At 43.2% G+C, this 24,559-nt stretch overlaps 2 protein-coding genes and 1 pseudogene across 5 annotated transcripts in view; all 3 read left to right on the top strand.

Annotated features, from left to right (window-relative positions):
- Positions 1–2,937, top strand: part of LOC124669605 (DNA-directed RNA polymerase subunit beta''-like) — a 23,125-nt gene extending 20,188 nt beyond the window's left edge. The window contains exon 2 of the mRNA XM_047206192.1: positions 27–2,937. Coding sequence (XP_047062148.1) covers positions 27–1,771 — 1,745 coding nt within the window. The 3' untranslated portion in view covers positions 1,772–2,937. The remainder of the gene's footprint in view (positions 1–26) is intronic.
- Positions 2,899–3,918, top strand: LOC124669609 (annotated as a pseudogene).
- Positions 3,919–4,223: 305 nt separating this feature from the next.
- The window catches only part of LOC124669604, a 93,139-nt gene continuing 72,803 nt past the window's right edge, over positions 4,224–24,559 (top strand). The window contains exons 1-6 of one of the 4 annotated variants that reach the window (XM_047206188.1): positions 4,254–4,394; positions 4,490–4,636; positions 4,971–5,062; positions 5,166–5,262; positions 5,488–5,531; positions 5,740–5,836. In XM_047206188.1, coding sequence (XP_047062144.1) covers positions 4,269–4,394; positions 4,490–4,636; positions 4,971–5,062; positions 5,166–5,262; positions 5,488–5,531; positions 5,740–5,836 — 603 coding nt within the window. In that variant the 5' untranslated portion in view covers positions 4,254–4,268. Of the gene's footprint in view, positions 4,395–4,489; positions 4,637–4,970; positions 5,063–5,165; positions 5,263–5,487; positions 5,532–5,739; positions 5,837–24,559 lie in introns of those variants that run through there. The other 3 variants (XR_006992257.1, XM_047206189.1, XM_047206190.1) reach the window with 3 other exon arrangements.

A 24,559-nucleotide genomic window follows, 5' to 3' on the forward strand; every position in this document is an offset into this window, starting at 1 on the left:
AAATTTAGCAACACTTTTCCCGCAAGATCTCTTGCAAGAAGAAGATAATCTCCAACTTCGACTTGTCAATTTTATTTCTCATGAAAATAGCAAGTTAACTCAAAGAATTTATCACACAAATAGTCAATTTGTTAGAACTTGCTTAGTAGTGAATTGGGAACAAGAAAAAAAAGAGAAGGCTGGTGCTTCCCTTGTTGAGGTAAGAGCAAATGATCTTATTCGCGATTTCCTAAGAATTGAGTTAATCAAGTGCACTATTTCATATACACGAAAAAGGTATGATAGGACAAGTGCAGGACCAATTCCTCATAATAGGTTAGATCGCACCAATCTAAATTCCTTTTATTCCAAGGCGAAGATTGAATCACTTAGCCAACATCAAGAAGCTATTGGCACCTTGTTGAATCGAAATAAAGAATACCAATCTTTGATGATTTTGTCGGCATCCAACTGTTCTCAAATTGGTTTATTCAAGAACCCAAAACATCCCAATACGATAAAAGAATTGAATCGTAGAATTCCTATTCGAGAAATTTTTGGGCCCTTAGGCGTTATTGTCCCTAGTATATCGAATTTTTCTTCATCTTACTATTTACTAACGCATAATAAGATCCTGTTAAAAAAATATTTGTTTCTTGACAATTTGAAACAAACCTTCCAAGTACTTCAAGGACTTAAATACTCTTTAATAGATGAAAATAAAAGGATTTCTAATTTCGATAGTAACATAATGTTGGATCCATTCCTTTTGAATTGTCACTTTGTCCATCATGATTCTTGGGAGGAGACATCGGCAATAATTCACCTTGGACAACTTATTTGTGAAAATGTATGCCTATTTAAATCGCACATAAAAAAATCTGGTCAAATTTTCATTATTAATATGGATTCCTTTGTTATAAGAGCAGCTAAACCTTATTTGGCCACTACAGGAGCAACTGTTAATGGTCATTATGGAGAAATCCTTTACAAGGGCGATAGGTTAGTTACGTTTATATATGAAAAATCGAGATCTAGTGACATAACGCAAGGTCTTCCAAAAGTGGAACAAATCTTTGAAGCGCGTTCAATTGATTCATTATCCCCGAATCTCGAAAGGAGAATTGAGGATTGGAATGAGCGTATACCAAGAATTCTTGGGATCCCCTGGGGATTCTTGATTGGAGCTGAGCTAACCATAGCCCAAAGTCGTATTTCTTTGGTTAATAAAATCCAAAAAGTTTATCGATCCCAAGGGGTACAGATCCATAATAGACATATAGAGATTATTATACGCCAAGTAACATCAAAAGTGCGGGTTTCCGAAGATGGAATGTCTAATGTTTTTTCACCTGGGGAATTAATCGGACTATTGCGAGCGGAACGAGCAGGGCGAGCTTTGGATGAATCGATCTATTATCGGGCAATTTTATTGGGAATAACAAGGGCTTCCCTGAATACCCAAAGTTTCATATCTGAAGCAAGTTTTCAAGAAACTGCTCGAGTTTTAGCAAAAGCTGCCCTACGAGGTCGCATTGATTGGTTGAAAGGGTTGAAAGAAAACGTAGTTCTGGGGGGGATTATACCCGTTGGTACCGGATTCCAAAAATTTGTCCATCGTTCCCCACAAGACAAGAACCTTTATTTTGAAATTCAAAAACAAAATCTATTCGCGTCGGAAATGAGAGATTTTTTGTTTCTCCATACAGAATTAGTTTCTTCAGATTCTGACATAACAAACAATTTCTATGAGACATTAGAACCCCCATTTACCCCCATTTATACGAGTTAAGGATACATAAAGGAGATTTTTTTACTTTACTAGACTTTTGAACTTAGAACACTAAACGGGTCCAATTTTATATTTTAATTAAGTAAAAGAATTTAGTTAATTCATTAAGGTTATGTTTATACAATGTATCAATGGCCAACTCTCAGTAGAAGGTTCCTTCGGAACAATTATTATTTATTTCAAGCTATTTTAGATCTTTCTTAATCTTCAAAAAGAAAAAAATTCCGTAATGGAATAATGCTAGGATGAAAAAAAAAAGAAAAAATCAAAAGGAAATGTGGAAAAAATGACAAGAAGATATTGGAACATCAATTTGAAAGAGATGGTAGAAGCAGGAGTTCATTTTGGCCATGGTATTAAGAAATGGAATCCGAAGATGGCCCCTTACATTTCGGCAAAGCGCAAAGGTACTCATATTATAAATCTCGCTAGAACGGCTCGTTTTTTATCAGAAGCTTGTGATTTAGTTTTTGATGCAGCAAGTCAGGGAAAAAGTTTCTTAATTGTTGGTACAAAAAAAAGAGCGACGGATTTAGTAGCATCAGCTGCAATAAGGGCTCGTTGTCATTATGTTAATAAAAAGTGGTTCAGTGGTATGTTAACTAATTGGTCGATAACGAAAACTAGACTTTCTCAATTTAGAGACTTAAGAGCAGAAGAAAAAATGGGAAAATTCCAACATCTCCCAAAAAGAGATGTGGCAATCTTGAAGAGAAAATTATCTACCTTGCAAAGATATCTCGGCGGGATCAAATATATGACGAGATTGCCGGACATTGTGATCGTCCTTGATCAGCAAAAAGAGTATATAGCTCTTCGGGAATGTGCCATTTTGGGGATTCCTACTATTTCTTTAGTCGATACAAATTGCGACCCGGATCTCGCGAATATATCGATTCCAGCCAACGATGACACTATGACTTCAATTCGATTGATTCTTAACAAATTAGTATTTGCAATTTGTGAGGGCCATTCTCTCTATATAAGAAATCATTGATTAAGAAGAATAGTGAATTCTTGGGCAACAGCGTAGATTTATGGAATCACTTACTATTCTTTTTTGTTTTGCATAGAAAAAAGAAGGGGAATATTGATATATATTAGAGGGTATTGATATATATTATGATCTGATGTGCTTTCTTGGTATCCTAAATATAAGATTAATACTTCAAGTTGCTGAGTTGAGAAAGAGATGGTTGAATCAAAAGAATTCCTTTTTTGAAGTTCAATTTTTATCAGAGGACGGACAATATGAATATTATACCTTGTTCCATTAAAACACTCAAGGGGTTATACGATATATCGGGTGTAGAAGTAGGCCAACACTTCTATTGGCAAATAGGAAGTTTCCAAATTCATGCCCAAGTACTCATCACTTCTTGGGTTGTAATTACTATCTTGCTAGGTTCAGTTGTCATAGCTGTTCGGAATCCACAAACCGTACCGATGGACGGTCAGAATTTCTTTGAATATGTCCTTGAGTTTATTCGAGACTTGAGCAAAACTCAGATTGGAGAAGAATATGGTCCCTGGGTTCCATTTATTGGAACTATGTTCCTTTTATTTTTGTTTCGAATTGGTCGGGTGCTCTTTTACCTTGGAAAATTATAGAGCTATCCCATGGGGAATTAGCGAGCACCCACGAATGATATAAATACTCTCTGTTGCTTTAGCTTTACTCACGTCAGCGACATATTTTTATGCGGGTCTTAGCAAAAAAGGATTGAGCTATTTCGAGAAATATATTAAACCAACTCCAATCCTTTTACCAATTAACATACTAGAGGATTTCACAAAACCATTATCGCTTAGCTTTCGACTTTTTGGGAATATATTGGCGGATGAATTAGTTGTTGTTGTTCTTGTTTCTTTAGTCCCCTTAGTAGTCCCTATACCTGTCATGTTTCTTGGATTATTTACAAGCGGTATTCAAGCTCTTATTTTTGCAACATTAGCCGCAGCCTATATAGGTGAATCCATGGAGGGTCATCATTGAATTGACTAGTTTTAAAATAGTCTTTTTTTTTAGCTTAGCTCAATTCATGCACGGTTACGGACTTGGTTGCAAAAAAATAGTTAGAAATGCATATGAATATACAACCTAGAGTTGTAGGAGAGAGAATAGACTCTATTATGGAGTTGGCAAAATATGCGATAAGGAGGGTGGAATCGGGCTAGATCTATACTATAATTATATATCCTTAATGTCTATAAGTGGAGTCATCTTTTGTGCGGGTTTCCGCTTTAAGGAATGATTTTAGAATCCGATTCATTCAATAGAAATAGAAAATGAAAAAAATATGAAAACAAAATAGAAGAAACAAATGTATAATATAGTAACCCGCCGGGATTCGAGTAACCAAACGAGCCCTTAGGGGCTCTTGCAAAACGCGGGCCTATGCTATTTGGGCCTTTATTTGGGTTTAATCGTATGGGTCAAAAAGCCCAAACCTTCTCGGTCTCTAACTCGCCAGAAGGAAACACGAAGGCGACGGCGATGGCCTCGCCGAAGCTCGCCGCCGGCGACGGCAACTACGACTTCCACCTCCGGTCGCTTTCCACCGCATCCAGGTACTCCGCTGCGGCCGCCGATCCCGCCTCCGACCCCAACCTCCTCCAGTCCGTAAGCGCATCTCCCTCCAATCCCCTCCTAATTCCCCAGAACCGGCCACGTGGTGTTGGAACCGGAACCTTAACCTGTGTGCCTTGGCGTTGAAGGTGAGGATGGTGTTCGAGAAGTGCAAGGAGGCCAAGGGAGCGAACGACGAGATGGTGGCGCGGGCCTTTCCGGTGATGAGCAAGCTCTTCCAGCGCTGCGCTGCCGCGCCCACGCTGTCCACAGCCTCCACCGGCGTGCTCCTCCTAGTAGGGCCTCAGTACATTTCGACCGAGAGTGTTCAGTGCTTTTGGAAATTGTACCTCCTGTGGTAGAACTGTACTGCTACATGTGAATTTTCATATCTATGCTGCAATATGTTGCTAACTTTGAGTGGTTAGAAATAACTTCAGATGGAATGCTTGATCTAGTGTTAAGCCTGCCACCACCTACTTTGTACTTACCCCCAAAACAACATTTTATCTGCCGGTTTGGTTGTAAAAAGATTCATTCACATTGGATAATTGTATTGTTTCCTTATATGTGAAAATATGCAGTAGCAAAAACTGTCTAATAATCTGTATCATACTGCTTCCTATCCAGACAATTCTGCAGTTCTTCCTGGATTTTGGGGAGGCGGTGTTGCACGATGCTGATGGCAGCCTAAAAACTTTCTTCCGCTCTTGCTTAAGTAGGTAATATTTTTCTTTGCATTTGTTTCTTGTTCTGTGGGCATGCTATGGTTCGGTTGGTTCTACAAGATCTCAAAGCTGCTCATTTTTTATTTCTTGGTGATAGGGAGTTCGCAGATCCTATTGTCGCAGAGCGGACACTTGAATTCCTGATAGTGAACAAGATGAAGATCCTGAGCTGTTTTCCCACCTTGGTTCCGCAGGTGCGATACACATGACATGCAGTTTGTCATACCTTATATTGTTATTTTTGGTTGCATGCTTCCTTCCAAATGAAAAATGCTGCTCAATGCTCCTGCTGGTCATGCAGTTCTAAAGCACACTGTTCTGAAAGATCTCAATCAATTTCCCTTCTTTGATTTTTTTAAATATGACTCCCTTTTCTCTATTTAAGTTCGCCACATATTACTAATGCTGTTTCTATGCAGTTCTTCCCATTGCTGCTGAAGTTAATTGCATCAAATGGCGAGAGGTATGCCCTTTTATTTTCAGGCATCTTCCCGCATATTGTTGTTATTTAAAGATGTCCTGCTAGCTGGTACTGTTATTTAAAGGCGTCCACTTATTTGAGGACGGAGGGAGTATTTCTGTGCATTTTTTTCTTGTTCTGCGGGCATGCTATGGTTGGGTTGCTTCTACAAGCTCTCAAAGCTGCTCATTTTTTTATTTCCTGGTGATAGGGAGTTCGCAGATCCTATTGTCGCAGAGCGGACGCTTGAATTCTTGATAGTGAACAAGATGAAGATCCTGAGCTGTTTTCCCACCTTGGTTCCGCAGGTGCGATACACATGACATGCAGTTTGTCATATCTTATATTGTTATTTTTGGTTGGATGCTTCCTTGCAAATAAACAATGCTGCTCAATGCTCCTGCCGGTCATACAGTTCTAAAACACACCGTTCTGAAAGATCTCAATCAATTTCCCTTATTTGATTTTTTTAATATGACTGCCTTTTCTCTATTTATAAGTTCGGAACATATTACTAATGCTGTTTCTATGCACTCACTGTTGTTTCATCTAAATAACTCACTTATTTTGATCTACCGTGCAGGTTTCTCCTTGGATTTGTATATTCATGTAGCCTCCTAGAATGCTCTCTATGGAATCAGGGTTTTTGGGTGCCAGCTGCAAGCATGACAGTCTCAGTTTTTATCTTTCATCTTGCACATAAAACTGGTTACTACATGTATACAATTAATTATGAAGTACTGCCAAAAAAAATTAAGAAGTACTGCCTTAGTTCCCATACTGTCCACAAACAAAAATATTAAGTTTCTTTTTATCTGCACATGTATACAATTAATTAAAGTACTGCCAAAAAGATTAAGAAGTACTGCCTTAGTTGCCATACAGTCCAACAAACAAAAATATTAAGTTTCTTTTTATCTGCATGTTATTGTTTTGATTACCCGGTGCAGTTTTCCCTTTATGTATTGTTATTTAATTATTGATATTTTTTTGTTTAAACAAGTTCATGTGTCGTTATGGACTGCTGTGTCTCGGAGTTCAGTTTGAATAAATATGTCTTTGTTTTACTTTGAACTCATCCGTAATTCCCACCATTAACCTCTGTTTTTTACTTGTTCCACACACAAATCATTCTTTTTCAAGTTGGTTTATGTTGTTATTGCGTAAGTCTGAACAATGTGTTTTTTGATACTGTGCAGGCTTGGCCATAGAGTTGTAAAATCTTCCATCTTTGTGGAATGCTCTGCATTCACGCACTCTTCCAACATCATAGCCTTGAGCGTCATCTCTCTCCAAGATTAAATTGACGATGTGGTACGTGTATGTAAGATCATTGTATGCTCTTCATAGATCATTGCACTATTCCAGTTGGTTTCATTATTTCAAGTTCCAAACTTTTGTTCTAACTATGCTTTCCTGGTTCTTCATAGATATGGCATGTGGCACAACTTTGGAAATCAACAATGCAATAGGAACATGGCTACTAGTTGTGCTTTCGTGGGAAAGTTGGTAAACACCACTGAAGTTATTGATTGATTTAGCAATGCTAGATTGTATTCAATGTGCGATTGTCCAAATCTTGTTGCCTCACGAGACCTAGGTTTGAGAACTTGCTACTATCTTGATAAGTTGGTAGTCTAGCTTTTTGAGCATGCTTATAATCTTTATATTCATTGCCACAATAAATTAAATAAGAGTGTCCGGCCGATGCATATAGCTGCAAAGATAAAGAACACTAGTTGCTAAGTTATTGATGAACATTGACTGAAAAAAAGGGCTAGAGCTTGCTAATTTTATTCAGAAAGCCAGTAAATTAAGTATGGTATGTTGATTTTATTCTCTGACTGATTCGGAATTTTTTCAGTCCCACCAAGCCAAAATCAGAGTAGATTTCATGAGCCTTGAGTATTGCTATCCAACTATTTAGTGCATACTTTTAAGTTTGATGTTCATCTAGTCCGAATTTTATCTAAGCCAGTCATTATCTTTGCATAACTTATTTATTTCTAGCCTCTTCTACACTTGTCATTCCATACCTTGATCAGGATATCATATATCTGATAGTGTATATATCCAATTCCAATAAATTAAACCATTTCTTCCATGTTTTCACACCATGCCTACCTATATAGCGAATCTCTTGCTATTACATAGTAGTTTATTATGCACACTCATCAAAGTTCGAAAAGACTCGAAGGCGTTTTTTTGTCATCGCCATCAACCTTGCAAATTTCATTATCAAGAACACCCATATTCATCAGCATTCACGCTTCTTACACAAAAGAAAAGAAGAAGAAAAAATAAAACCAAAAAAAAAGAGAAAGGGGTACCAAACAGAAGATCAGAATGATCATCCTCAAGCAGGAGGAAATTGTCAACATCGCTTGCATATTCATGTGCAGAATAGCTAATTGAACTACTACCTACGCAATAATGTTAATAAAAATATCTCCAGCGTCCTGAGAACACCTTTCATTGCATAGGCCTCTCAGATAATCTCTGGCATGAGTTCATTATTTCCCATATACTCTGGACAGTATTCTTCCAATGACTGGCATTTTAAAACTTCTTTGTATTGGAGGGGAACTCTTATTTAGCTTTACAGTCTAGATTTCAGATTTGCTCATTCTTTCAATTACCCTACCAAGCTCCAGATAAGCTTTCCACAAATATAAAGTAGATAGGAAACACCTTGGCCATTGGCCTGTGAGAATTATCATGTGATGAGAGTAATTCTGGATCATGACAAGGTAATTTCACTAGATACCTGCTCTTGGAAGGTTTACAAGGGAATAACATTGTTGGCTGCTCCTGTTTTCCTTTGTTCATGGCATTGAAGTCGAGCAACCTAGTGACATAGTGTTAAAAAACTTTGGAGCTATACTGTTGATGCTGTCCACTCTCATAAAATAAAGAACATTCTTACAACCTCCTGGCAATGAATAAAGTTGGTATTTATGCTTGTGCTCAATTGCTAGATGCTACTTTGATGAGTTTTTGGCAAGTCTCTCGACCAAAGTCTATGTGGTGTCAGTAAGTGTTTGCACACAGGACACTTGTTTGCAATCTACCTATGCTAAGCTTTCAGGTTTACAAAGCGTATAGACAATTTGAATCGGGAGACCCTGTCACTTATTGTAGTTTCAGAACTTTCCCTCTCCAGAGATGAATCGGCATGAAAGCAGTTTGACATGGATTGTACCTTGTATTTTTCTTTGTAGCCACTTTTCTTACTAAGAATGTATAATGAAGAGAGAATGGGCTGCTCCCCCCCTTCTCTGTACAAATTTTAGCATGAATGGTACTAAGACATCGCAATTATTATATCATTTAGTCTTCTCAATGTATCTGCAAGAAAATCTTTGCAACATACTCATATCTTGACCTGCCCTTGGATGCAGAGTGGTTACTTGCTAAAGCATAAATAAAGATCCTTTATTTGTTTGCTGGAAAATTCAGACTTTGTTGGTTGCCTTTTGATATCCACTTGAAAAGGTTGACTATCCCAGCATTGCGGCGTAGACAGTCTGCTTCAAGTTAATGCATGCAAGAGAGATTTGTATCTAGGCTTCTCTGAAGTAACATCGATGAAAATTTTTCCTCCTACAGCATCTTGCTTTTCAGACACCATGCATCAGAGATAAGACAACAGAGACAGAGACCGCTTTTGGTGACGTGATTTAGGATTCCCACTAGATGGTTGACTGTTGATGAACGGACTTGTTTGAGATCTCCAGTGCCATTAAGCAAGCAGTCGTACTGAACTTGGCCTACTCAAACCGTGTATAACTACTCAGTTTCTTGTGCTAAATGGTAAGCACAAATTAATGGGATCAGGAGAGTGATGCTATGTGTCACTACGGTCAGCTACCAAGTTCGTGTGAATGGTGAGTTAACAGATGTATTCTTGCCACAGAGAGGGCTGCGACAAGGAGACCCATTGTCACCATACTTATTCCTATTGGTTGCGGAAGGATTTTCGTCTCTGTTGAATAAAGCTGAAGGAGAGGGGGTGCTAGAAGGCATCCGAATTTGTCAGGGAGCCCCAAGCTTTAACCATCTTTTGTTTGCGGACGACTCACTGGTGCTGATCAAAGCAAATCGAGAAAGTGCCAAGTCCCTGCAACATGTTCTACAACTATATGAGGCGTGCTCGGGGCAAACTGTCAACTTTGACAAATCTTTAGTAATGTTCAGTGAAAACACAAGAGGATGAAAGAGAAGGCAGGTGTTGGCTGAATTAGGAATAAGAGCGGAGGCAATGACGGAGAAGTATCTTGGTCTGCCAGTCTATGTGGGATGATCAAGAACAAAAACCTTTGAGTATCTTAAGGACAGAATTTGGAAACGAATACAGGGCTGGAAGGAAAGGATGTTATCAAGAATGGGGAAGGACATTCTGATCAAGGCATGTGCTCAAGCAATACCCACGTTTGCTATGTCATGTTTTGATTTGACAAAAACCCTATGTGATGAGATGAGTATGATGATATGCCGATTTTGGTGGGCACAACAATACAAGGAGAATAAGGTTCATTGGCTGAAATGGGAAACTCTAACAAAGCCGAAAAGTGAAGGGGGGCTGGGTTTTAGAGATCTCTATGGATTCAACATAGCCATGTTGGCGAGACAAGGATGGAGAATGCTCACTAACCCTGATTCCCTGTGTGCCCGGGTCCTAAAGGCAAGGTACTACCCTTCCACTTCCATTCTAGAGGCAGTACCACATGCCGGCATCTCCTACTCATGTAGAAGCATTTTAAAGGGTATTGCACTAATGAAAGAGGGGCTAATCTGGCGGATTGGTGATGGTAGTTCGGTTAATATATGGTCAGATCCTTGGATCGGGAGGGATGGATGTAGACAGCCGATCACGCCAAGAAGACAATGTCTACTGACAAAAGTGCGAGAACTTATTGATCCAATATCAGGGCAATGGGACGAGGTGTTGATCAGGGAGAATTTCTGGGAAATGGATGCCAACATAATCCTGAGCACACCGATTAGAGAGGACTTTACTGACGCTCCAGCCTGGCACTTTGACGCAAAAGGGGTTTTTTCAGTTAAGTCGGCCTACAGAATTTATATCATGAAAAGAGATGCAAATATTGGCTCATCATCGGCGCAAGTAGAGGAGAAAATGCACTGGAAGAAAATTTGGGAGCTTCCGTGCCTACCAAAGATCAAACAGTTTGTGTGGAGACTAGCACATAATAGCCTGCCTTTGATGACGAGCATTAAGCGACGGGGTATAGACTGTGACACAAGGTGTGTTTGCTGCAAAAGGCTTGATGAAGATGGAGGCCATCTGTTTCTGAAGTGCAAGGAGATGAAAGATCTGTGGCATAACCTGGGGATGACGGAGTTTCACCAACAGCTATGCACTTTCGAGATTGCACAAGATGTGATTCAGCAAATACTGGGCTTAGAGGATGAGAAGAGGGTCATGATCATCAGTATGATGTGGCAATGGTGGCAGAAAAGGAACAAACAAAATAAGGAAGGAAAGATCCTGACGATGGAGATGGTATGGAGGCAAGCGAGATATTGGGCGGGGGAGTGCATGCAATTCTTTGGAACAAAGCATAAGGAACCCGCACCAAAACAAATCCAACGCTGGCAGAAACCAGAAGGTGAAATGCTGAAAATCAACACTGACGGAGCTTTTAACCTGGAGACTCACCAAGGAGGATGGGGGTTCGTCGTGAGGGATAATCTGGGAGATGCCAGAGGATCGGGAGCTGGGGCGGTCCGACATGCCTGGAGTGCTCTGCATATGGAGGCACATGCAATATGGGAGGCAGCACAGGCGGCGGCAGGATGGGGTATGGGAAGGATCATCCTCGAGACGGACTCGCTGATTCTTGCGAGGGCAATGCAAAGTACGGACTACGATCTGGCACCAGAGAGCTATCTCATTCGTGATATTCGATCTTTCTTTCAATTAAATTTCATAGATGCAAGGGTAGTGCATGTGTCTCGTGAGTGTAATAAAGTGGCTCATTTGTTAGCTGCCTATGGCGCAAACCAAATGGCTAATCGGCTTTTGTGGCCTGAATCTGTACCAGATGATGTACATGTGATGGTGGCCAGCGAGTCAGCTGAGCCGAGTTAATGGAATCAAGGAGTTCCAGTTCAAAAAAAAAAAGTCGATCATATCATGCCTCAGTAGCCTTTTTTTCCCGAGCACGGGCTGAGCGTGTCCTACTCAAAACAAGCCATGTATGGAGTATTAAACTATTCGGCAGTTTCTCGCGCTGCTACCAATGCTAGTGTTGAGAGGCTGGGAGACTGCATTTGCATTTTTTTCCGTGCTAAAAAAAATACTCCCCTCTGTAAGTAATTAGATTTGTTTAAAAACGCCTTCGTTATGCGTCGGGCCGATTGGTCGAAATCAGCCATGCGTCTGTTTTGTCTAGGGGTGTCCAGCGGCCTGACCCATAATTTTTTTTCCATTAAAAAGCCAATATTTCACATAATTATAAAAATACACAAAAAACCTTAGAAAAATAAAAGGACCAACAAGGCATGCTAAAACCTAAGTACGGACTACTTCTCGTCGTTGTTGACGAGGTCGATGAACCTCGGCATCCGCCATGGGAGCTCGTACACCGGCGGTGGAGGAGGAAGGGGAGCCTGCGGTGACTGCAGTAGGTTGTGGTGAAGGTGGCCATGGATCTCAGGCCGTCGAAGAACCAGGAGACGGCACGCGCGCGTGGATACATGTCGGTGTGGCCGGAGAGTTGTCAGCCTCCCCTGCGCCAACGATGACTCGCGAAGCTGGATGGCGAGGTCGTCCCACATCGAGCTCGCTATTGCCCATTGCGATGGCAATGGCCTCCTCCTCGCTAATGCCGGGCCGCAATCGCCGTGGTTGTTGTCTTCGCCTTGGACATGGTCGTCCGACTCGGCCTTAGCATTGTCGGCGTCGTTGTCCTCGGTGTCCTCGTCCACGTCGCCGTCAGCATACTCGTACTCACCCTCGTCGTCATCGACCTCCTCGTCCACAGCGAGCTCGCGGTTGAATTATTCGACGTCGCCGAGGTATCCCGTTCAGCGGTGCGGGTCGAACCCCCGCGTCCCGAATGAGATCTAGTTGTAGGAGTTGAGCGCGTACATTAGATCTTCTCGCAGGTCGGCCGGCAAGATGGCTGGGCGGCGGCGCACGTCGTCGCGGCGCTCTCGCCCCTCTCCTGGCATGGGAGGGACCGACACGCGCCTGGCGTTGAGGTACCAGCCTCCTCCCGGCAGGCTCGCATCCGGCCATGGCACCGGCCGGTTCTCCTCCCAGAGGCGGCGTGCGAAACTGATGCAGACGTACCGCCCTACCCGCGGCTTATTGCCGGACCGCGAGTCGTTTGCCTCGTGGTCATTCTTCATCTTGCAGTAAGGCCAACCCTTCCCCATGGCATCAGTCGGTACATATGTCGGGCTATGGCAATGACGTGGTCGAGAAAATGGGCGCCGCCAGCGGCCCTTAAAAAGGCTCGGACGCCACCCCGCGTTCAATGCCCTGCCATTGAAGCCACTGCAACGCCGCTCACCAGTGCAAGCGCGCGGAAGGCGAGACACGCCATTAACGCGGCGCGGAAAGCTGCTATGCGCCGCCCATCAGTTATGCCACGCTGAAGACGAAGCATCAGTGTCGTTGCTAAGCGGGCCCACGCGAGAACCGTGCGGATGCTCGCGCTGACCGCGTAGAGTCCCCCAGACGCATTCGCGGAGCATTTTTGGGCCACGTTTGCGTATGGATGAACAGGTTGGACATTATGCGTGGGATCATTGGACTAGGTACAGACGCATTTTTCGACAACGAGGCCGCAAACGGACACGAACTATCCGTTCGCGTCGCCCGTTGGAGATGCCCTAACATGGGCCTAGCTTGTTTGGGCCCTTAGTGGGTGTAAGAAATGTATAATCCTACCGCATAAGCCCAAGAATGGAAGACCCCAAATGACCTAGGAAAACCTAGGGTTTTAACCGCTGCCGGCGATTCTCGATGGCCACGGGTTTTCTCCGACTCCGATCCACTTTCCGCCACCAGACGTCCCTCCTTTCTCGCTCGGGCTGATTACGGGGACGTCTCTGCACGTCTACCTGGCCTTGGTAGGGAGGCGGGTGCTCTTGGGGACGGTGACCGGGTTCGTGAAGGGCTAACCCTAGGCGATGGCGGCTAGGTTTTCGAAGAAGGGAGGGTCGTCAGGTGCGAAGGCCCCGGTTGATCTGCAGTCACTGATGTAGAAGCTAGTGTTGAAAGATGAAGAGCTCGACGATGTGGTCCTCCCGAGGGAGGAAGTGGTGACCTTGCGGGAGAACGCGAGGTGGATGGCGGTGGTAAAGGTGCACGCATCCAATCTGTTTGGCAACCAACCTTTTTTCCAGAACATGGACGCCGTATGGGGATTTGCCAAGAAGTGGTCTACGGCCAGTAAAGGAGAACATGTTCATCCTCCAAGTCTCTTGCCTTGGTGATTGGAACAGGGCGCTGTTGGAGGGTCCATGGATTTTTAGGAAGATGGGCGTAATGATCGAGCCCTACGATGGTTTAGCCGACCCGGAGTGGGTGGTGCTGAATCGCATCCACATGCGGGTGCAGATACGTGGGATCCCTCCATTGTTTTGCAAGGAGGAGATTGTGAAGGACATGACTGCAAGGATTGGAGAGGTGCTTGGCACGGACCTGTTCGCCCTGGGGGCGAATGGCACCAGCTTTGTTCGTGTCAGAGTGAAGATTGATGCGTTTAAACCTCTGACCAGAGTTGTTGGACTCCATCGAGAGGGGCAGGAGAAGCTTCTGTTTCAGGTCCTTTTTTATAAGCTGCCGAGGTTCTGCGCTGTCTATGGTTTACTGGGACATGGCGAGTTGGAGTACGGAGATGGCGTCCATGGAGACGATGATAAACAATACGGTGACTGGTTAGTAGCACCTGTTGAGGACTGACACTCGCTGACGTCAGGGGTGAAGAATAGGGGGCAATCGTGGGACTCCACCCGCGGAGGGCGTGGAGGAGACCGTGGCCACGGAAGAACAAGCGAGTCACGCAAGCGCTCGTCAGGCGAGGCTGTAAACCAGGAGGTAGAGGCTAAACCCCCGCGCTGGAAACTTTACCCCAGTTAACGGATGGCAATGGAGCTGGAAAGAAGGGGGAACAACAGGAGGATGTGGGCGCGCTAGCTAGCGCTGACAACAGACAAGGGACCGGGGGTGTTTTACCACCATCACCAGTGAAACCTCCTCTGCCAAAGAAACAAAGGAAGGCTGACCAGAATAGTTCAACGGCGGGCTACGCTTCGGAGCGCTGCCAGGAGCAATGAGTTGCCTAAGTTACAACTATCGCAGGCTAGCGAGGGACGCGACAGTTCGTGAGCTTCGTGACTTAGCGAAGCTGTTTAAACCTAGTGTGTTTTGTGTGCTTGAAACTCAGTTACACAAGTCACGGGTGGAATGTTTAGCTAGGCAGTTGGGTTATGATCATTCTTTTGCTGTGAGTAGTTCGGGTCGCAGTGGTGGCCTTGCTATGTTTTGGAACAATGAAATAAAATTATAGATTTTGCCCTGGATGCAGTGATTAGCGAAAGGTACAGAGAGCCCTGGAGGCTTACATGTGTGTATGGTGAGGCTCGGGTTTCGGAGAGGTTTAAAACTTGGGATATGCTCAAGTTTATCAAGTCATCATCGTCTCTGTCGTGGATGTGCATTGGGTACTTTAACGAAGTGTTGCACCAGCATGAACACAAGGGTGTGGCGGAACGAAGCCTGGCACAGATTGCGGGCTTCCGTGAAGCAGTGAATGTGTGTGAACTCCGTGATCTAGGATACATTGGAAACAACTAGACGTTTGAAAAACGTGTTGCAGGTGGATCATTTTGCAAAGTTCGACTGGACAGAGCTCTAGCTACGGCTGCTTGGAGTGAACGTTTCCCCGAGGCCTCAATGTGTCATCTCACGGGGATCACGTCATACCACTGTCCTATTCTCCTTCGGTGGGCTGAGAGTCCAAGGCAACGAAGGGTGAACGCAGAGAAAATCTTCAGATACGAGTTGATGTGGGAATCCCAAGAAAATTTCAAGCCACATTTGACTGAGGTGTGGAATGATGAGGGTGCTCCAACGAATATGAAGCAGCTACAAGATAAATTATCCAGAGTGTCTGGGTCACTGGACCATTGGAGCAAGAACACCTTTGGCAATGTCAGGAGGGAAATCAGAATGTTGAATGAGCTGTTAGCTTCTCTTGGGGCCGATGAGATGAGACAGAGCCCTTCGTATGAGGAGACCAAGATCACTAGCAGGTTGGTCGAGTAGTATGAGAGGGAGGAGGTTATGTGGCGCCAACGGTCGAGAATCCAATGGCTGGCCGAGGGGGATAAGTGATGTCTACGGGTGCTTCTATTCTTGTAGACAGTGTTGGGCCTCCAAGAGCAGAGGTTTGTAGAACAGCAGCAAGTTTCCCTTAAGTGGATCACCCAAGGTTTATCGAACTCAGGGAGGAAGAGGTCAAAGATATCCCTCTCATGCAACCCCGCAACCACAAAGCAAGAAGTCTCTTGTGTCCCCAACACACCTAATAGGTGCACTAGTTCGGCGAAGAGATAGTGAAATACAGGTGGTATGAATAAATGCGAGCGAGTAGTAACGGCGCCGAGAAAAGTGCTTGCTGGCGTGCGATTGATGGTATTAATATTGCAGGAAGTAAAGATGCGGTAAAACGAGTAAACAAGCAGCGATAGCGATATTTAGGAACAAGGCCTAGGGATCATACTTTCACTAGTGGACACTCTCAACATTGATCACATAACAGAATAAATAGATAGATGCTAGACTCTACACCCTCTTGTTGGATGATGAACACCACTAAGCGTGTAGGATTACACGAACCCTCAATGCCGGAGTTAACAAGCTCCACAATATTCAATGTTCATATTTAAATAACCTTAGAGTGCATAACAGATCAACATAACCAAACCAAGTACTAACATAGCATGCACACTCGTCACCTTCACACTACGAAAGGAGGCATAGATCACATCAATACCATCATAGCAATAGTTAACTTCATAATCTACAAGAGATCACAATCATAGCCTACGCCAAGTACTACACGATGCACACACTCGTCACCATTACACCGTGCGGGAGGAATAAACTACTTTAATAACATCACTAGAGTAGCACACGGATAAATTGTGATACAAAACACATTGCAATCATAAAGAGATATAAATAAGCACTTCACTATGCCATTCATAACAGTGAATAAGTATTCTGTGAAATATAGCCTAAGAGACCCACACGGTGCACACACTGTCACCTTTACACACGTGGGACAAGGAGTCTCCGGAGATCACATAAGTAAAACCCACTTGACTAGCATAATGACATCTAGATTACAAGCATCATCATATGAATCTCAATCATGTAAGGCAGCTCATGAGATTATTGTATTGAAGTACATAGGAGAGAGATTAACCACATAGCTACCGGTACAGCCCCGAGCCTCGATGGAGAACTACTCCCTCCTCATGGGAGACAAGCAGCGTTGATGAAGATGGCGGTGGTGTCGATGGAGGAGCCTTCCGGGGGCACTTCCCCGTCCCGGCGGCGTGCCGGAACGGAGACTCCTGTCCCCTAGATCTTGGCTTCGCGATGGCGGCGGCTCTGGAAGGTTTTCTCTGGTTTCATCGAACGTGTCAGGGTTTTCGCGACGGAGGCTTTAAATAGGCGGAAGGGCAAGGTCAGAGGGGGTCTGGGGCCACCAGACACTAGAGCGGCGCGCCCCTCTCCTGGGCCGCGCCGCCACCATGTGTGGGCCCCCTGTGGCCCCTCTCTGACGGTTCTCGGGTGCTCTGGAAGCTCCCGGGGATTCTAAGATCTTCGGTGTTGATTTCGTCCGATTCCGAGAATATTTCCTTACTAGGATTTCTGAAACCAAAAACAGCAGAAAACAAGAACTGGCTCTTCGGCATCTCGTCAATAGGTTAGTTCCGGAAAACGCATAATAATGACATAAAGTATGCATAAAACATGTAGATATCATCAATAATGTGGCATGGAACATAAGAAATTATCGATACGTCGGAGACGTATCAGCATCCCCAAGCTTAGTTCCTGCTCGTCCCGAGCAGGTAAACGATAACAAAGATAATTTCTGGAGTGACATGCCATCATAACCTTGATCATACTATTGTAAACATATGTAATGAATGGAGCGATCATAATAATGGTAATGACATGAGTAAACAAATGAATCATATAGCAAAGACTTTTCATGAATAGTACTTTCAAGACAAGCATCAATAAGTCTTGCATAAGAGTTAACTCATAAAGCAATAAATCAAAGTAAAGACATTGAAGCAACACAATGGAAGATTAAGTTTCAGCGGTTGCTTTCAACTTGTAACATGTATATCTCATGGATAGTTGTCAATGCAAAGCAATATAACAAGTGCAATAAACAAGTATGTAAGAATCAATGCACAGTTCACACAAGTGTTTGCTTCTTGAGGTGGAGAGAGATAGGTGAACTGACTCAACATAAAAGGTAAAAGAATGGCCCTTCGCAGAGGGAAGCATTGATTGCTATATTTGTGCTAGAGCTTTGGTTTTGAAAACATAAAGAGAGCATAAAAGTAAAATTTTGAGGGGTGTTTGTTGTTGTCAACGAATGGTAGTGGGCACTCTAACTACCTTATCAACCAGACTTTCAAGAGCGGCTCCCATGAAGGACGTTATCTCTACCAGCAAGGTAGATCATCCCTCTTCTCTTTTGTTTACACATGTACTTTAGTTTCATTATTTATGGATGACACTCCTCCCAACCTTTTGCTTACACAAGCCATGGCTAACCGAATCCTCGGGTGCCTTCCAACAATCACATACCATGAAGGAGTGTCTATTTGCAAAATTAAGTTGCTTACTCGATGAATCAGAGCAAAACATGTGAAGAGAATTATTAATGCAAGTTAATTAATCGGGTCAGGAACCCCATTGCCAGCTCTTTTTGCAAAATTATTGGATAAGCGGATGAAGCCACTAGTCCATTGTGAAAGTCCGTCGAAGTAAATGACAAGATCGAAAGATAAAACACCACATACTTCCTCATGAGCTATAAAACATTGACACAAATCGGAGGTGATAAATTTTGAATTATTTAAAGGTAGCACTCAAGCAATTTACTTTGGAATGGCGGAGAAATACCATGTAGTAGGTAGGTATGGTGGACACAAATGGCATAGTGGTTGGCTCAAGGATTTTGGATGCATGAGAAGTATTCCCTCTCGATACAAGGTTTAGGCTAGCAAGGTTATTTGAAACAAACACAAGGATGAACCGGTGCAGCAAAACTCACATAAAAGACATATTGTAAACATTATAAGACTCTACACCGTCTTCCTTGTTGTTCAAACCAATACTAGAAATTATCTAGACCTTAGAGAGACCAATTATGCAAACCGAATTTTAGCAAGCTCTATGTATTTCTTCATTAATGGGTGCAAAGTATATGATGCAAGAGCTTAAACATGAGCACAACAATTGCCAAGTATCAAATTATTCAAGACACTCTACCAATTACTACATGTAGCATTTTCCGTTTCCAACCATATAACAATTAACGAAGCAGTTTCAACCTTCGCCATGAAAAATAAAAGCTAAGAACACATGTGTTCATATGAACCAGCAGAGCGTGTCTCTCTCCCACACAAACATTTATTCAAACAAAAACAAAAACAAAAGCACACAGACGCTCCAAGTAAAATACATAAGATGTGGCCGAATAAAAATATAGTTTCAAGAGAAGTGACCTGATAAGTTGTCGATGAAGAAGGGGATGCCTTGGGCATCCCCAAGCTTAGATGCTTGAGTCTTCTTGAAATATGCAGGGATGAACCACGGGGGCATCCCCAAGCTTAGAATTTTCACTCTTCTTGATCGTACTATAGCATTCCCCTCTCCTGACCCTTGAAAACTTCCTCCACACCGAACTCGAAACAAACTCATTAGAGGGTTAGTGCATAATAAAAAATTCACATATTCAGAGGTGACACAATCATTCTTAACACTTCTGGACATTGCCCAAAGCTACTGGAAGTTAATGGGACAAAGAAATCCATCCAACATAGCAAAAGAAGCAATGCGAAATAAAAGGCAGAATCTGTCAAAACAGAACAGTCCGTAAAGACGAATTTTATTGAGGCACCAGACTTGCTCAAATGAAAATGCTCAAATTGAATGAAAGTTGCGTACATATCTGTGGATCACTCACGTAAATTGGCATAATTTTCTGAGTTACCTAAAGAGAATTAGGCCCAGATTCGTGACAGCAAGAAATCTGTTTCGGCGTAGTAATCCAAATCTAGTATTGACTTTACTATCAAAGACTTTACTTGGCACAACAATGCAATAAAGTAAAGATAAGGAGAGGTTGCTACAGTAGTAACAACTTCCAAGACTCAAATACAAAATAAAAGTACTGTAGCAAAATAAACACATGGGTTATCTCCCAAGAAGTTCTTTCTTTATAGCCATTAAGATGGGCTCAGCAGTTTTAATGATGCACTCGCAAGAGATAGTATTTGAAGCAAAAGAGAGCATCAAGAGGCAAATTCAAAACACATTTAAGCTTAACATGCTTCCTATGCATAGGAATCTTGTAAATAAACAAGTTCATGAAGAGCAAAGTAACAAGCATAGGAAGATAAAACAAGTGTAGCTTCAAAAATTTCAGCACATAGAGAGGAATTTTAGTAACATGAAAATTTCTACAACCATATTTTCCTCTCTCATAATAACTTTCAGTAGCATCATGAGCAAACTCATCAATATAACTATCACATAAAGCATTCTTATCATGAGTCTCATGCATAAAATTATTACTCTCCACATAGGCATAATCAATTTTATTAGTTGTAGTGGGAGCAAATTCAACAAAGTAGCTATCATTATTATTCTCATTATCAAATATAGGAGGCATATTGTAATCATAATCAAATTTATCCTCCATAACAGGGGTTACTAAAAGACTACTATCATTATAATCATCATAACTAGGAGGCAAAGTATCATCAAAGTAATTTTCCTCCTCAATGCTTGGGGGACTAAAAAGATCATGAAAACCAGCTTCCCCAAGCTTAGAACTTTCTATATCATTATCAACAATGGTGTTCAAAGCGTTCATACTAATATGTTCCATAGGTTTTTTAATTTTCGCATCAAACCATCCATGTCTTAAATCAGGAAATAGAATAAGAAGCTCATTGTTGTCCATTATGCCAAACTAGTGTAAACAAGAAACAAAAAGATGCAATTGCAGGATCTAAAGGAAATAGCTTCGAGCACACACACAACGGCGCTAGAAAAATACTTTACCTGGGACCGGAGTATGAGAGCCTTTTACCTTTCCTCCCCGGCAACGGCGCCAGAAAATAGCTTGATGTACGGGTGCTTCTATTCTTGTAGACAGTGTTGGGCCTCCAAGAGCAGAGGTTTGTAGAACAGCAGCAAGTTTCCCTTAAGTGGATCACCCAAGGTTTATCGAACTCAGGGAGGAAGAGGTCAAAGATATCCCTCTAATGCAACCCTGCAACCACAAAGCAAGAAGTCTCTTGTGTCCCCAACACACCTAATAGGTGCACTAGTTCGGCGAAGAGATAGTGAAATACAGGTGGTATGAATAAATGCGAGCAGTAGTAACGGCGCCAGAAAAGTGCTTGCTGGCGTGCAGTTGATGGTATTAATATTGCAGGAAGTAAAGATGCAGTAAAACCGTAAACAAGCATCGATAGCAGTATTTAGGAACAAGGCCTAGGGATCATACTTTCACTAGTGGACACTCTCAACATTGATCACATAACAGAATAAATAGATAGATGCTAGACTCTACACCCTCTTGTTGGATGATGAACACCACTAACTGTGTAGGATTACACGAACCCTCAATGCCGGAGTTAACAAGCTCCACAATATTCTTTGTTCATATTTAAATAACCTTAGAGTGCATAACAGATCAACATAACCAAACCAAGTACTAACATAGCATGCACACTGTCACCTTCACACTACGAAAGGAGGCATAGATCACATCAATACCATCATAGCAATAGTTAACTTCATAATCTACAAGCGATCACAATCATAGCCTACGCCAAGTACTACACGATGCACACACTGTCACCATTACACCGTGCAGGAGGAATAAACTACTTTAATAACATCACTAGAGTAGCACACAGATAAATTGTGATACAAAACACATTGCAATCATAAAGAGATATAAATAAGCACTTCACTATGCCATTCATAACTCAGTGAATAAGTATTCTGTGAAATATAGCCTAAGAGACCCACACGGTGCACACACTGTCACCTTTACACACGTGGGACAAGGAGTCTCCGGAGATCACATAAGTAAAACCCACTTGACTAGCATAATGACATCTAGATTACAAGCATCATCATATGAATCTCAATCATGTAAGGCAGCTCATGAGATTATTGTATTGAAGTACATAGGAGAGAGATTAACCACATAGCTACCGGTACAGCCCCGAGCCTCGATGGAGAACTACTCCCTCCTCATGGGAGACAGCAGCGTTGATGAAGATGGTGGTGGTGTCGATGGAGGAGCCTTCCGGGGGCACTTCCCCGTCCCGGCGGCGTGCCGGAACGGAGACTCCTGTCCCCCGGATCTTGGCTTCACGATGGCGGCAGCTCCGGAAGGTTTTCTCCGGTTTCGTCGAACGTGTCGGGGTTTTCGCGACGGAGGCTTTAAATAGGCGGAAGGGCAAGGTCGGAGGGGATCCGGGGCCACCGGACACTAGGGCGGCGCGCCCCTCCCGGGCCGCGCCGCCACCATGTGTGGGCCCCCCGTGGCCCCTCTCCGACGGTTCTCGGGTGTTCCGGAAGCTCCCGGGGATTCTAAGATCTTCGGTGTTGATTTCGTCCGATTCCGAGAATATTTCCTTACTAGGATTTCTGAAACCAAAAACAACAGAAAACAGGAACTGGCCCTTCGGCATCTCGTCAATAGGTTAGTTCCGGAAAACACATAATAATGACATAAAGTATGCATAAAACATGTAGATATCATCAATAATGTGGCATGGAACATAAGAAATTATCGATATGTCGGAGACGTATCAATAAGAACACAAGGTTTTTTCACCTTAGATCGAGCCAAAGAAAGAAAAAGAATTAGATAAGCCGATATTCAGGAGATGGCTGAGATGACGAGTGGTTTCTATGAGGATCTATATCGCTCGGAGGGAACCTCAAATATGGGAGAAGTAGTCGATGTGATCCCATGTAAAGTCACGGAGGATATGAACAATGCTTTTCTTAAACCCTTTGAGGAGGGGGAAGTCAAGACTGCCATGTTTCAAATGTTTCCAACAAAAGCCCCGGGGCCTGATGGTTTCCCCGCCCATTTTTTTCAAACTCATTGGGATATTTGCGGCAAAGAGGTGACAATGGCAGTGCTCAGAGTACAAGGGGGATGACAATCTGGAGGATATTAACTAGACTTTCATTGTCCTTATTCCCAAGGTGGCGAGTCCGGAAGAACATGGACAGTTCAGATGCAATGTTATTTACAAGATTTCATCGAAGGTAGCAGCGAACAGACTGAAGGTGGGCCTCCCTAACATTATCTCGGAGGAGCAGTCAGCGTTTGTACCGGGCCGACTAATCACGGATAATATTATCACAACCTATGAGTGTCTTCATTTTATGAAGAAGAATCGTGCGAAGAAAAATCGTTTTTGTGCCTTAAAATTGGACATGAGATAGTCATATGACCGACTTGAGTGGAGCTATCTTGAAGCTGTCATGATCAAGTTGGGGTTCCACAGAATCTGGGTTAGAATGGTGATGTTCTTAGTATCAATTGTGTCCTTCCAAGTTCTGTTTAATGGAGGGAAGCTCAGGCAATTTAAACCCTCGAGGGGGGTTAGGCAAGGTGATCCAATCTCCCCATATCTCTTCTTATTAGCAGCAGAGGGCCTCTTGTGCCTCTTAAAACACCACAGTTTATCATCAGAGCTTAATGGTCTCAGGGTGGCATCGTCGGCCCCGACGGTGAGCCATCTTCTCTTTGCGGATGACAGTCTGTTGCTATTCAAGGCAGATGTGGGAAGTGCGGAAACAGTTCAGTTGTTACTGGATAAGTATTGTGTGGCGTCGGGCCAGAGGATCAACAGGGACAAATCTTCTATATTTTTTAGTAAGAGGTGTCCTGCAGATATTAAGGAGAGTGTCAAAACAGCTCAGGATGTTCACAGTGAGACTCTCAACAAGAAGTACCTGGGGATGCCGTCGGACGTGGGGTGCTCGAGGGGAGGGGCCTTTAAATATCTTAAGGATCGGTAGAATCCAGGTTTGGCTGGAAAGATTGCTATCATCAGGCGGCAAGGACGTCTTGATCAAGTCCGTTGCACAAGCAATACCGATCTTCTCAATGGCATGTTTCAAGTTGCCCCGAGGCCTTTGTCTCCACATCAATTCCATGCTAAGCAAGTTTTGGTGGGGGAGCTGGGAGGGGGAAAGGAGAATTTGTTGGGTCGCATGGAGGGAGATGTGCAAACCGAAGCAGTTTGGAGGACTAGGCTTTAGAGACATAGAGCTTTTCAATCTATCCTTATTGGCCAGACAAGGATGGAGCATGTTGCAAAATCCTAACTCTTTGAGTGCTAGGGTTTTGAAGGCGGTCTATTTCCCTGAGACCGGCTTATTGCACGCCATGGTTGGATCAACCCCATCCCAAGTTTGGCGAGTTGTGCATGAGGGGATTCAAGTGCTGAAACAAGGGTTGATCCGCAGAATTGGCACGGGAGAGGATACAAACCCGTGGAATGATCAGTGGATACCACGCGACGGCATGCTGAGACCCATTGCGTGTCTAGCGGATGAGCCACCGAGTCGAGTTGCAGACTTCATTACGGCCGCGTCGGCGCTCTGGAATGAGGAGAAGCTCCGTTAGTACATGCTCCCTATGGACGTGGAAACGATTCTCCAGATACCGTGGATCCATCACCGA

Source organism: Lolium rigidum, chromosome 7 (genome assembly GCF_022539505.1).
Source record: "Lolium rigidum isolate FL_2022 chromosome 7, APGP_CSIRO_Lrig_0.1, whole genome shotgun sequence".
In the NCBI taxonomy this organism is placed as follows: domain Eukaryota; kingdom Viridiplantae; phylum Streptophyta; class Magnoliopsida; order Poales; family Poaceae; genus Lolium; species Lolium rigidum.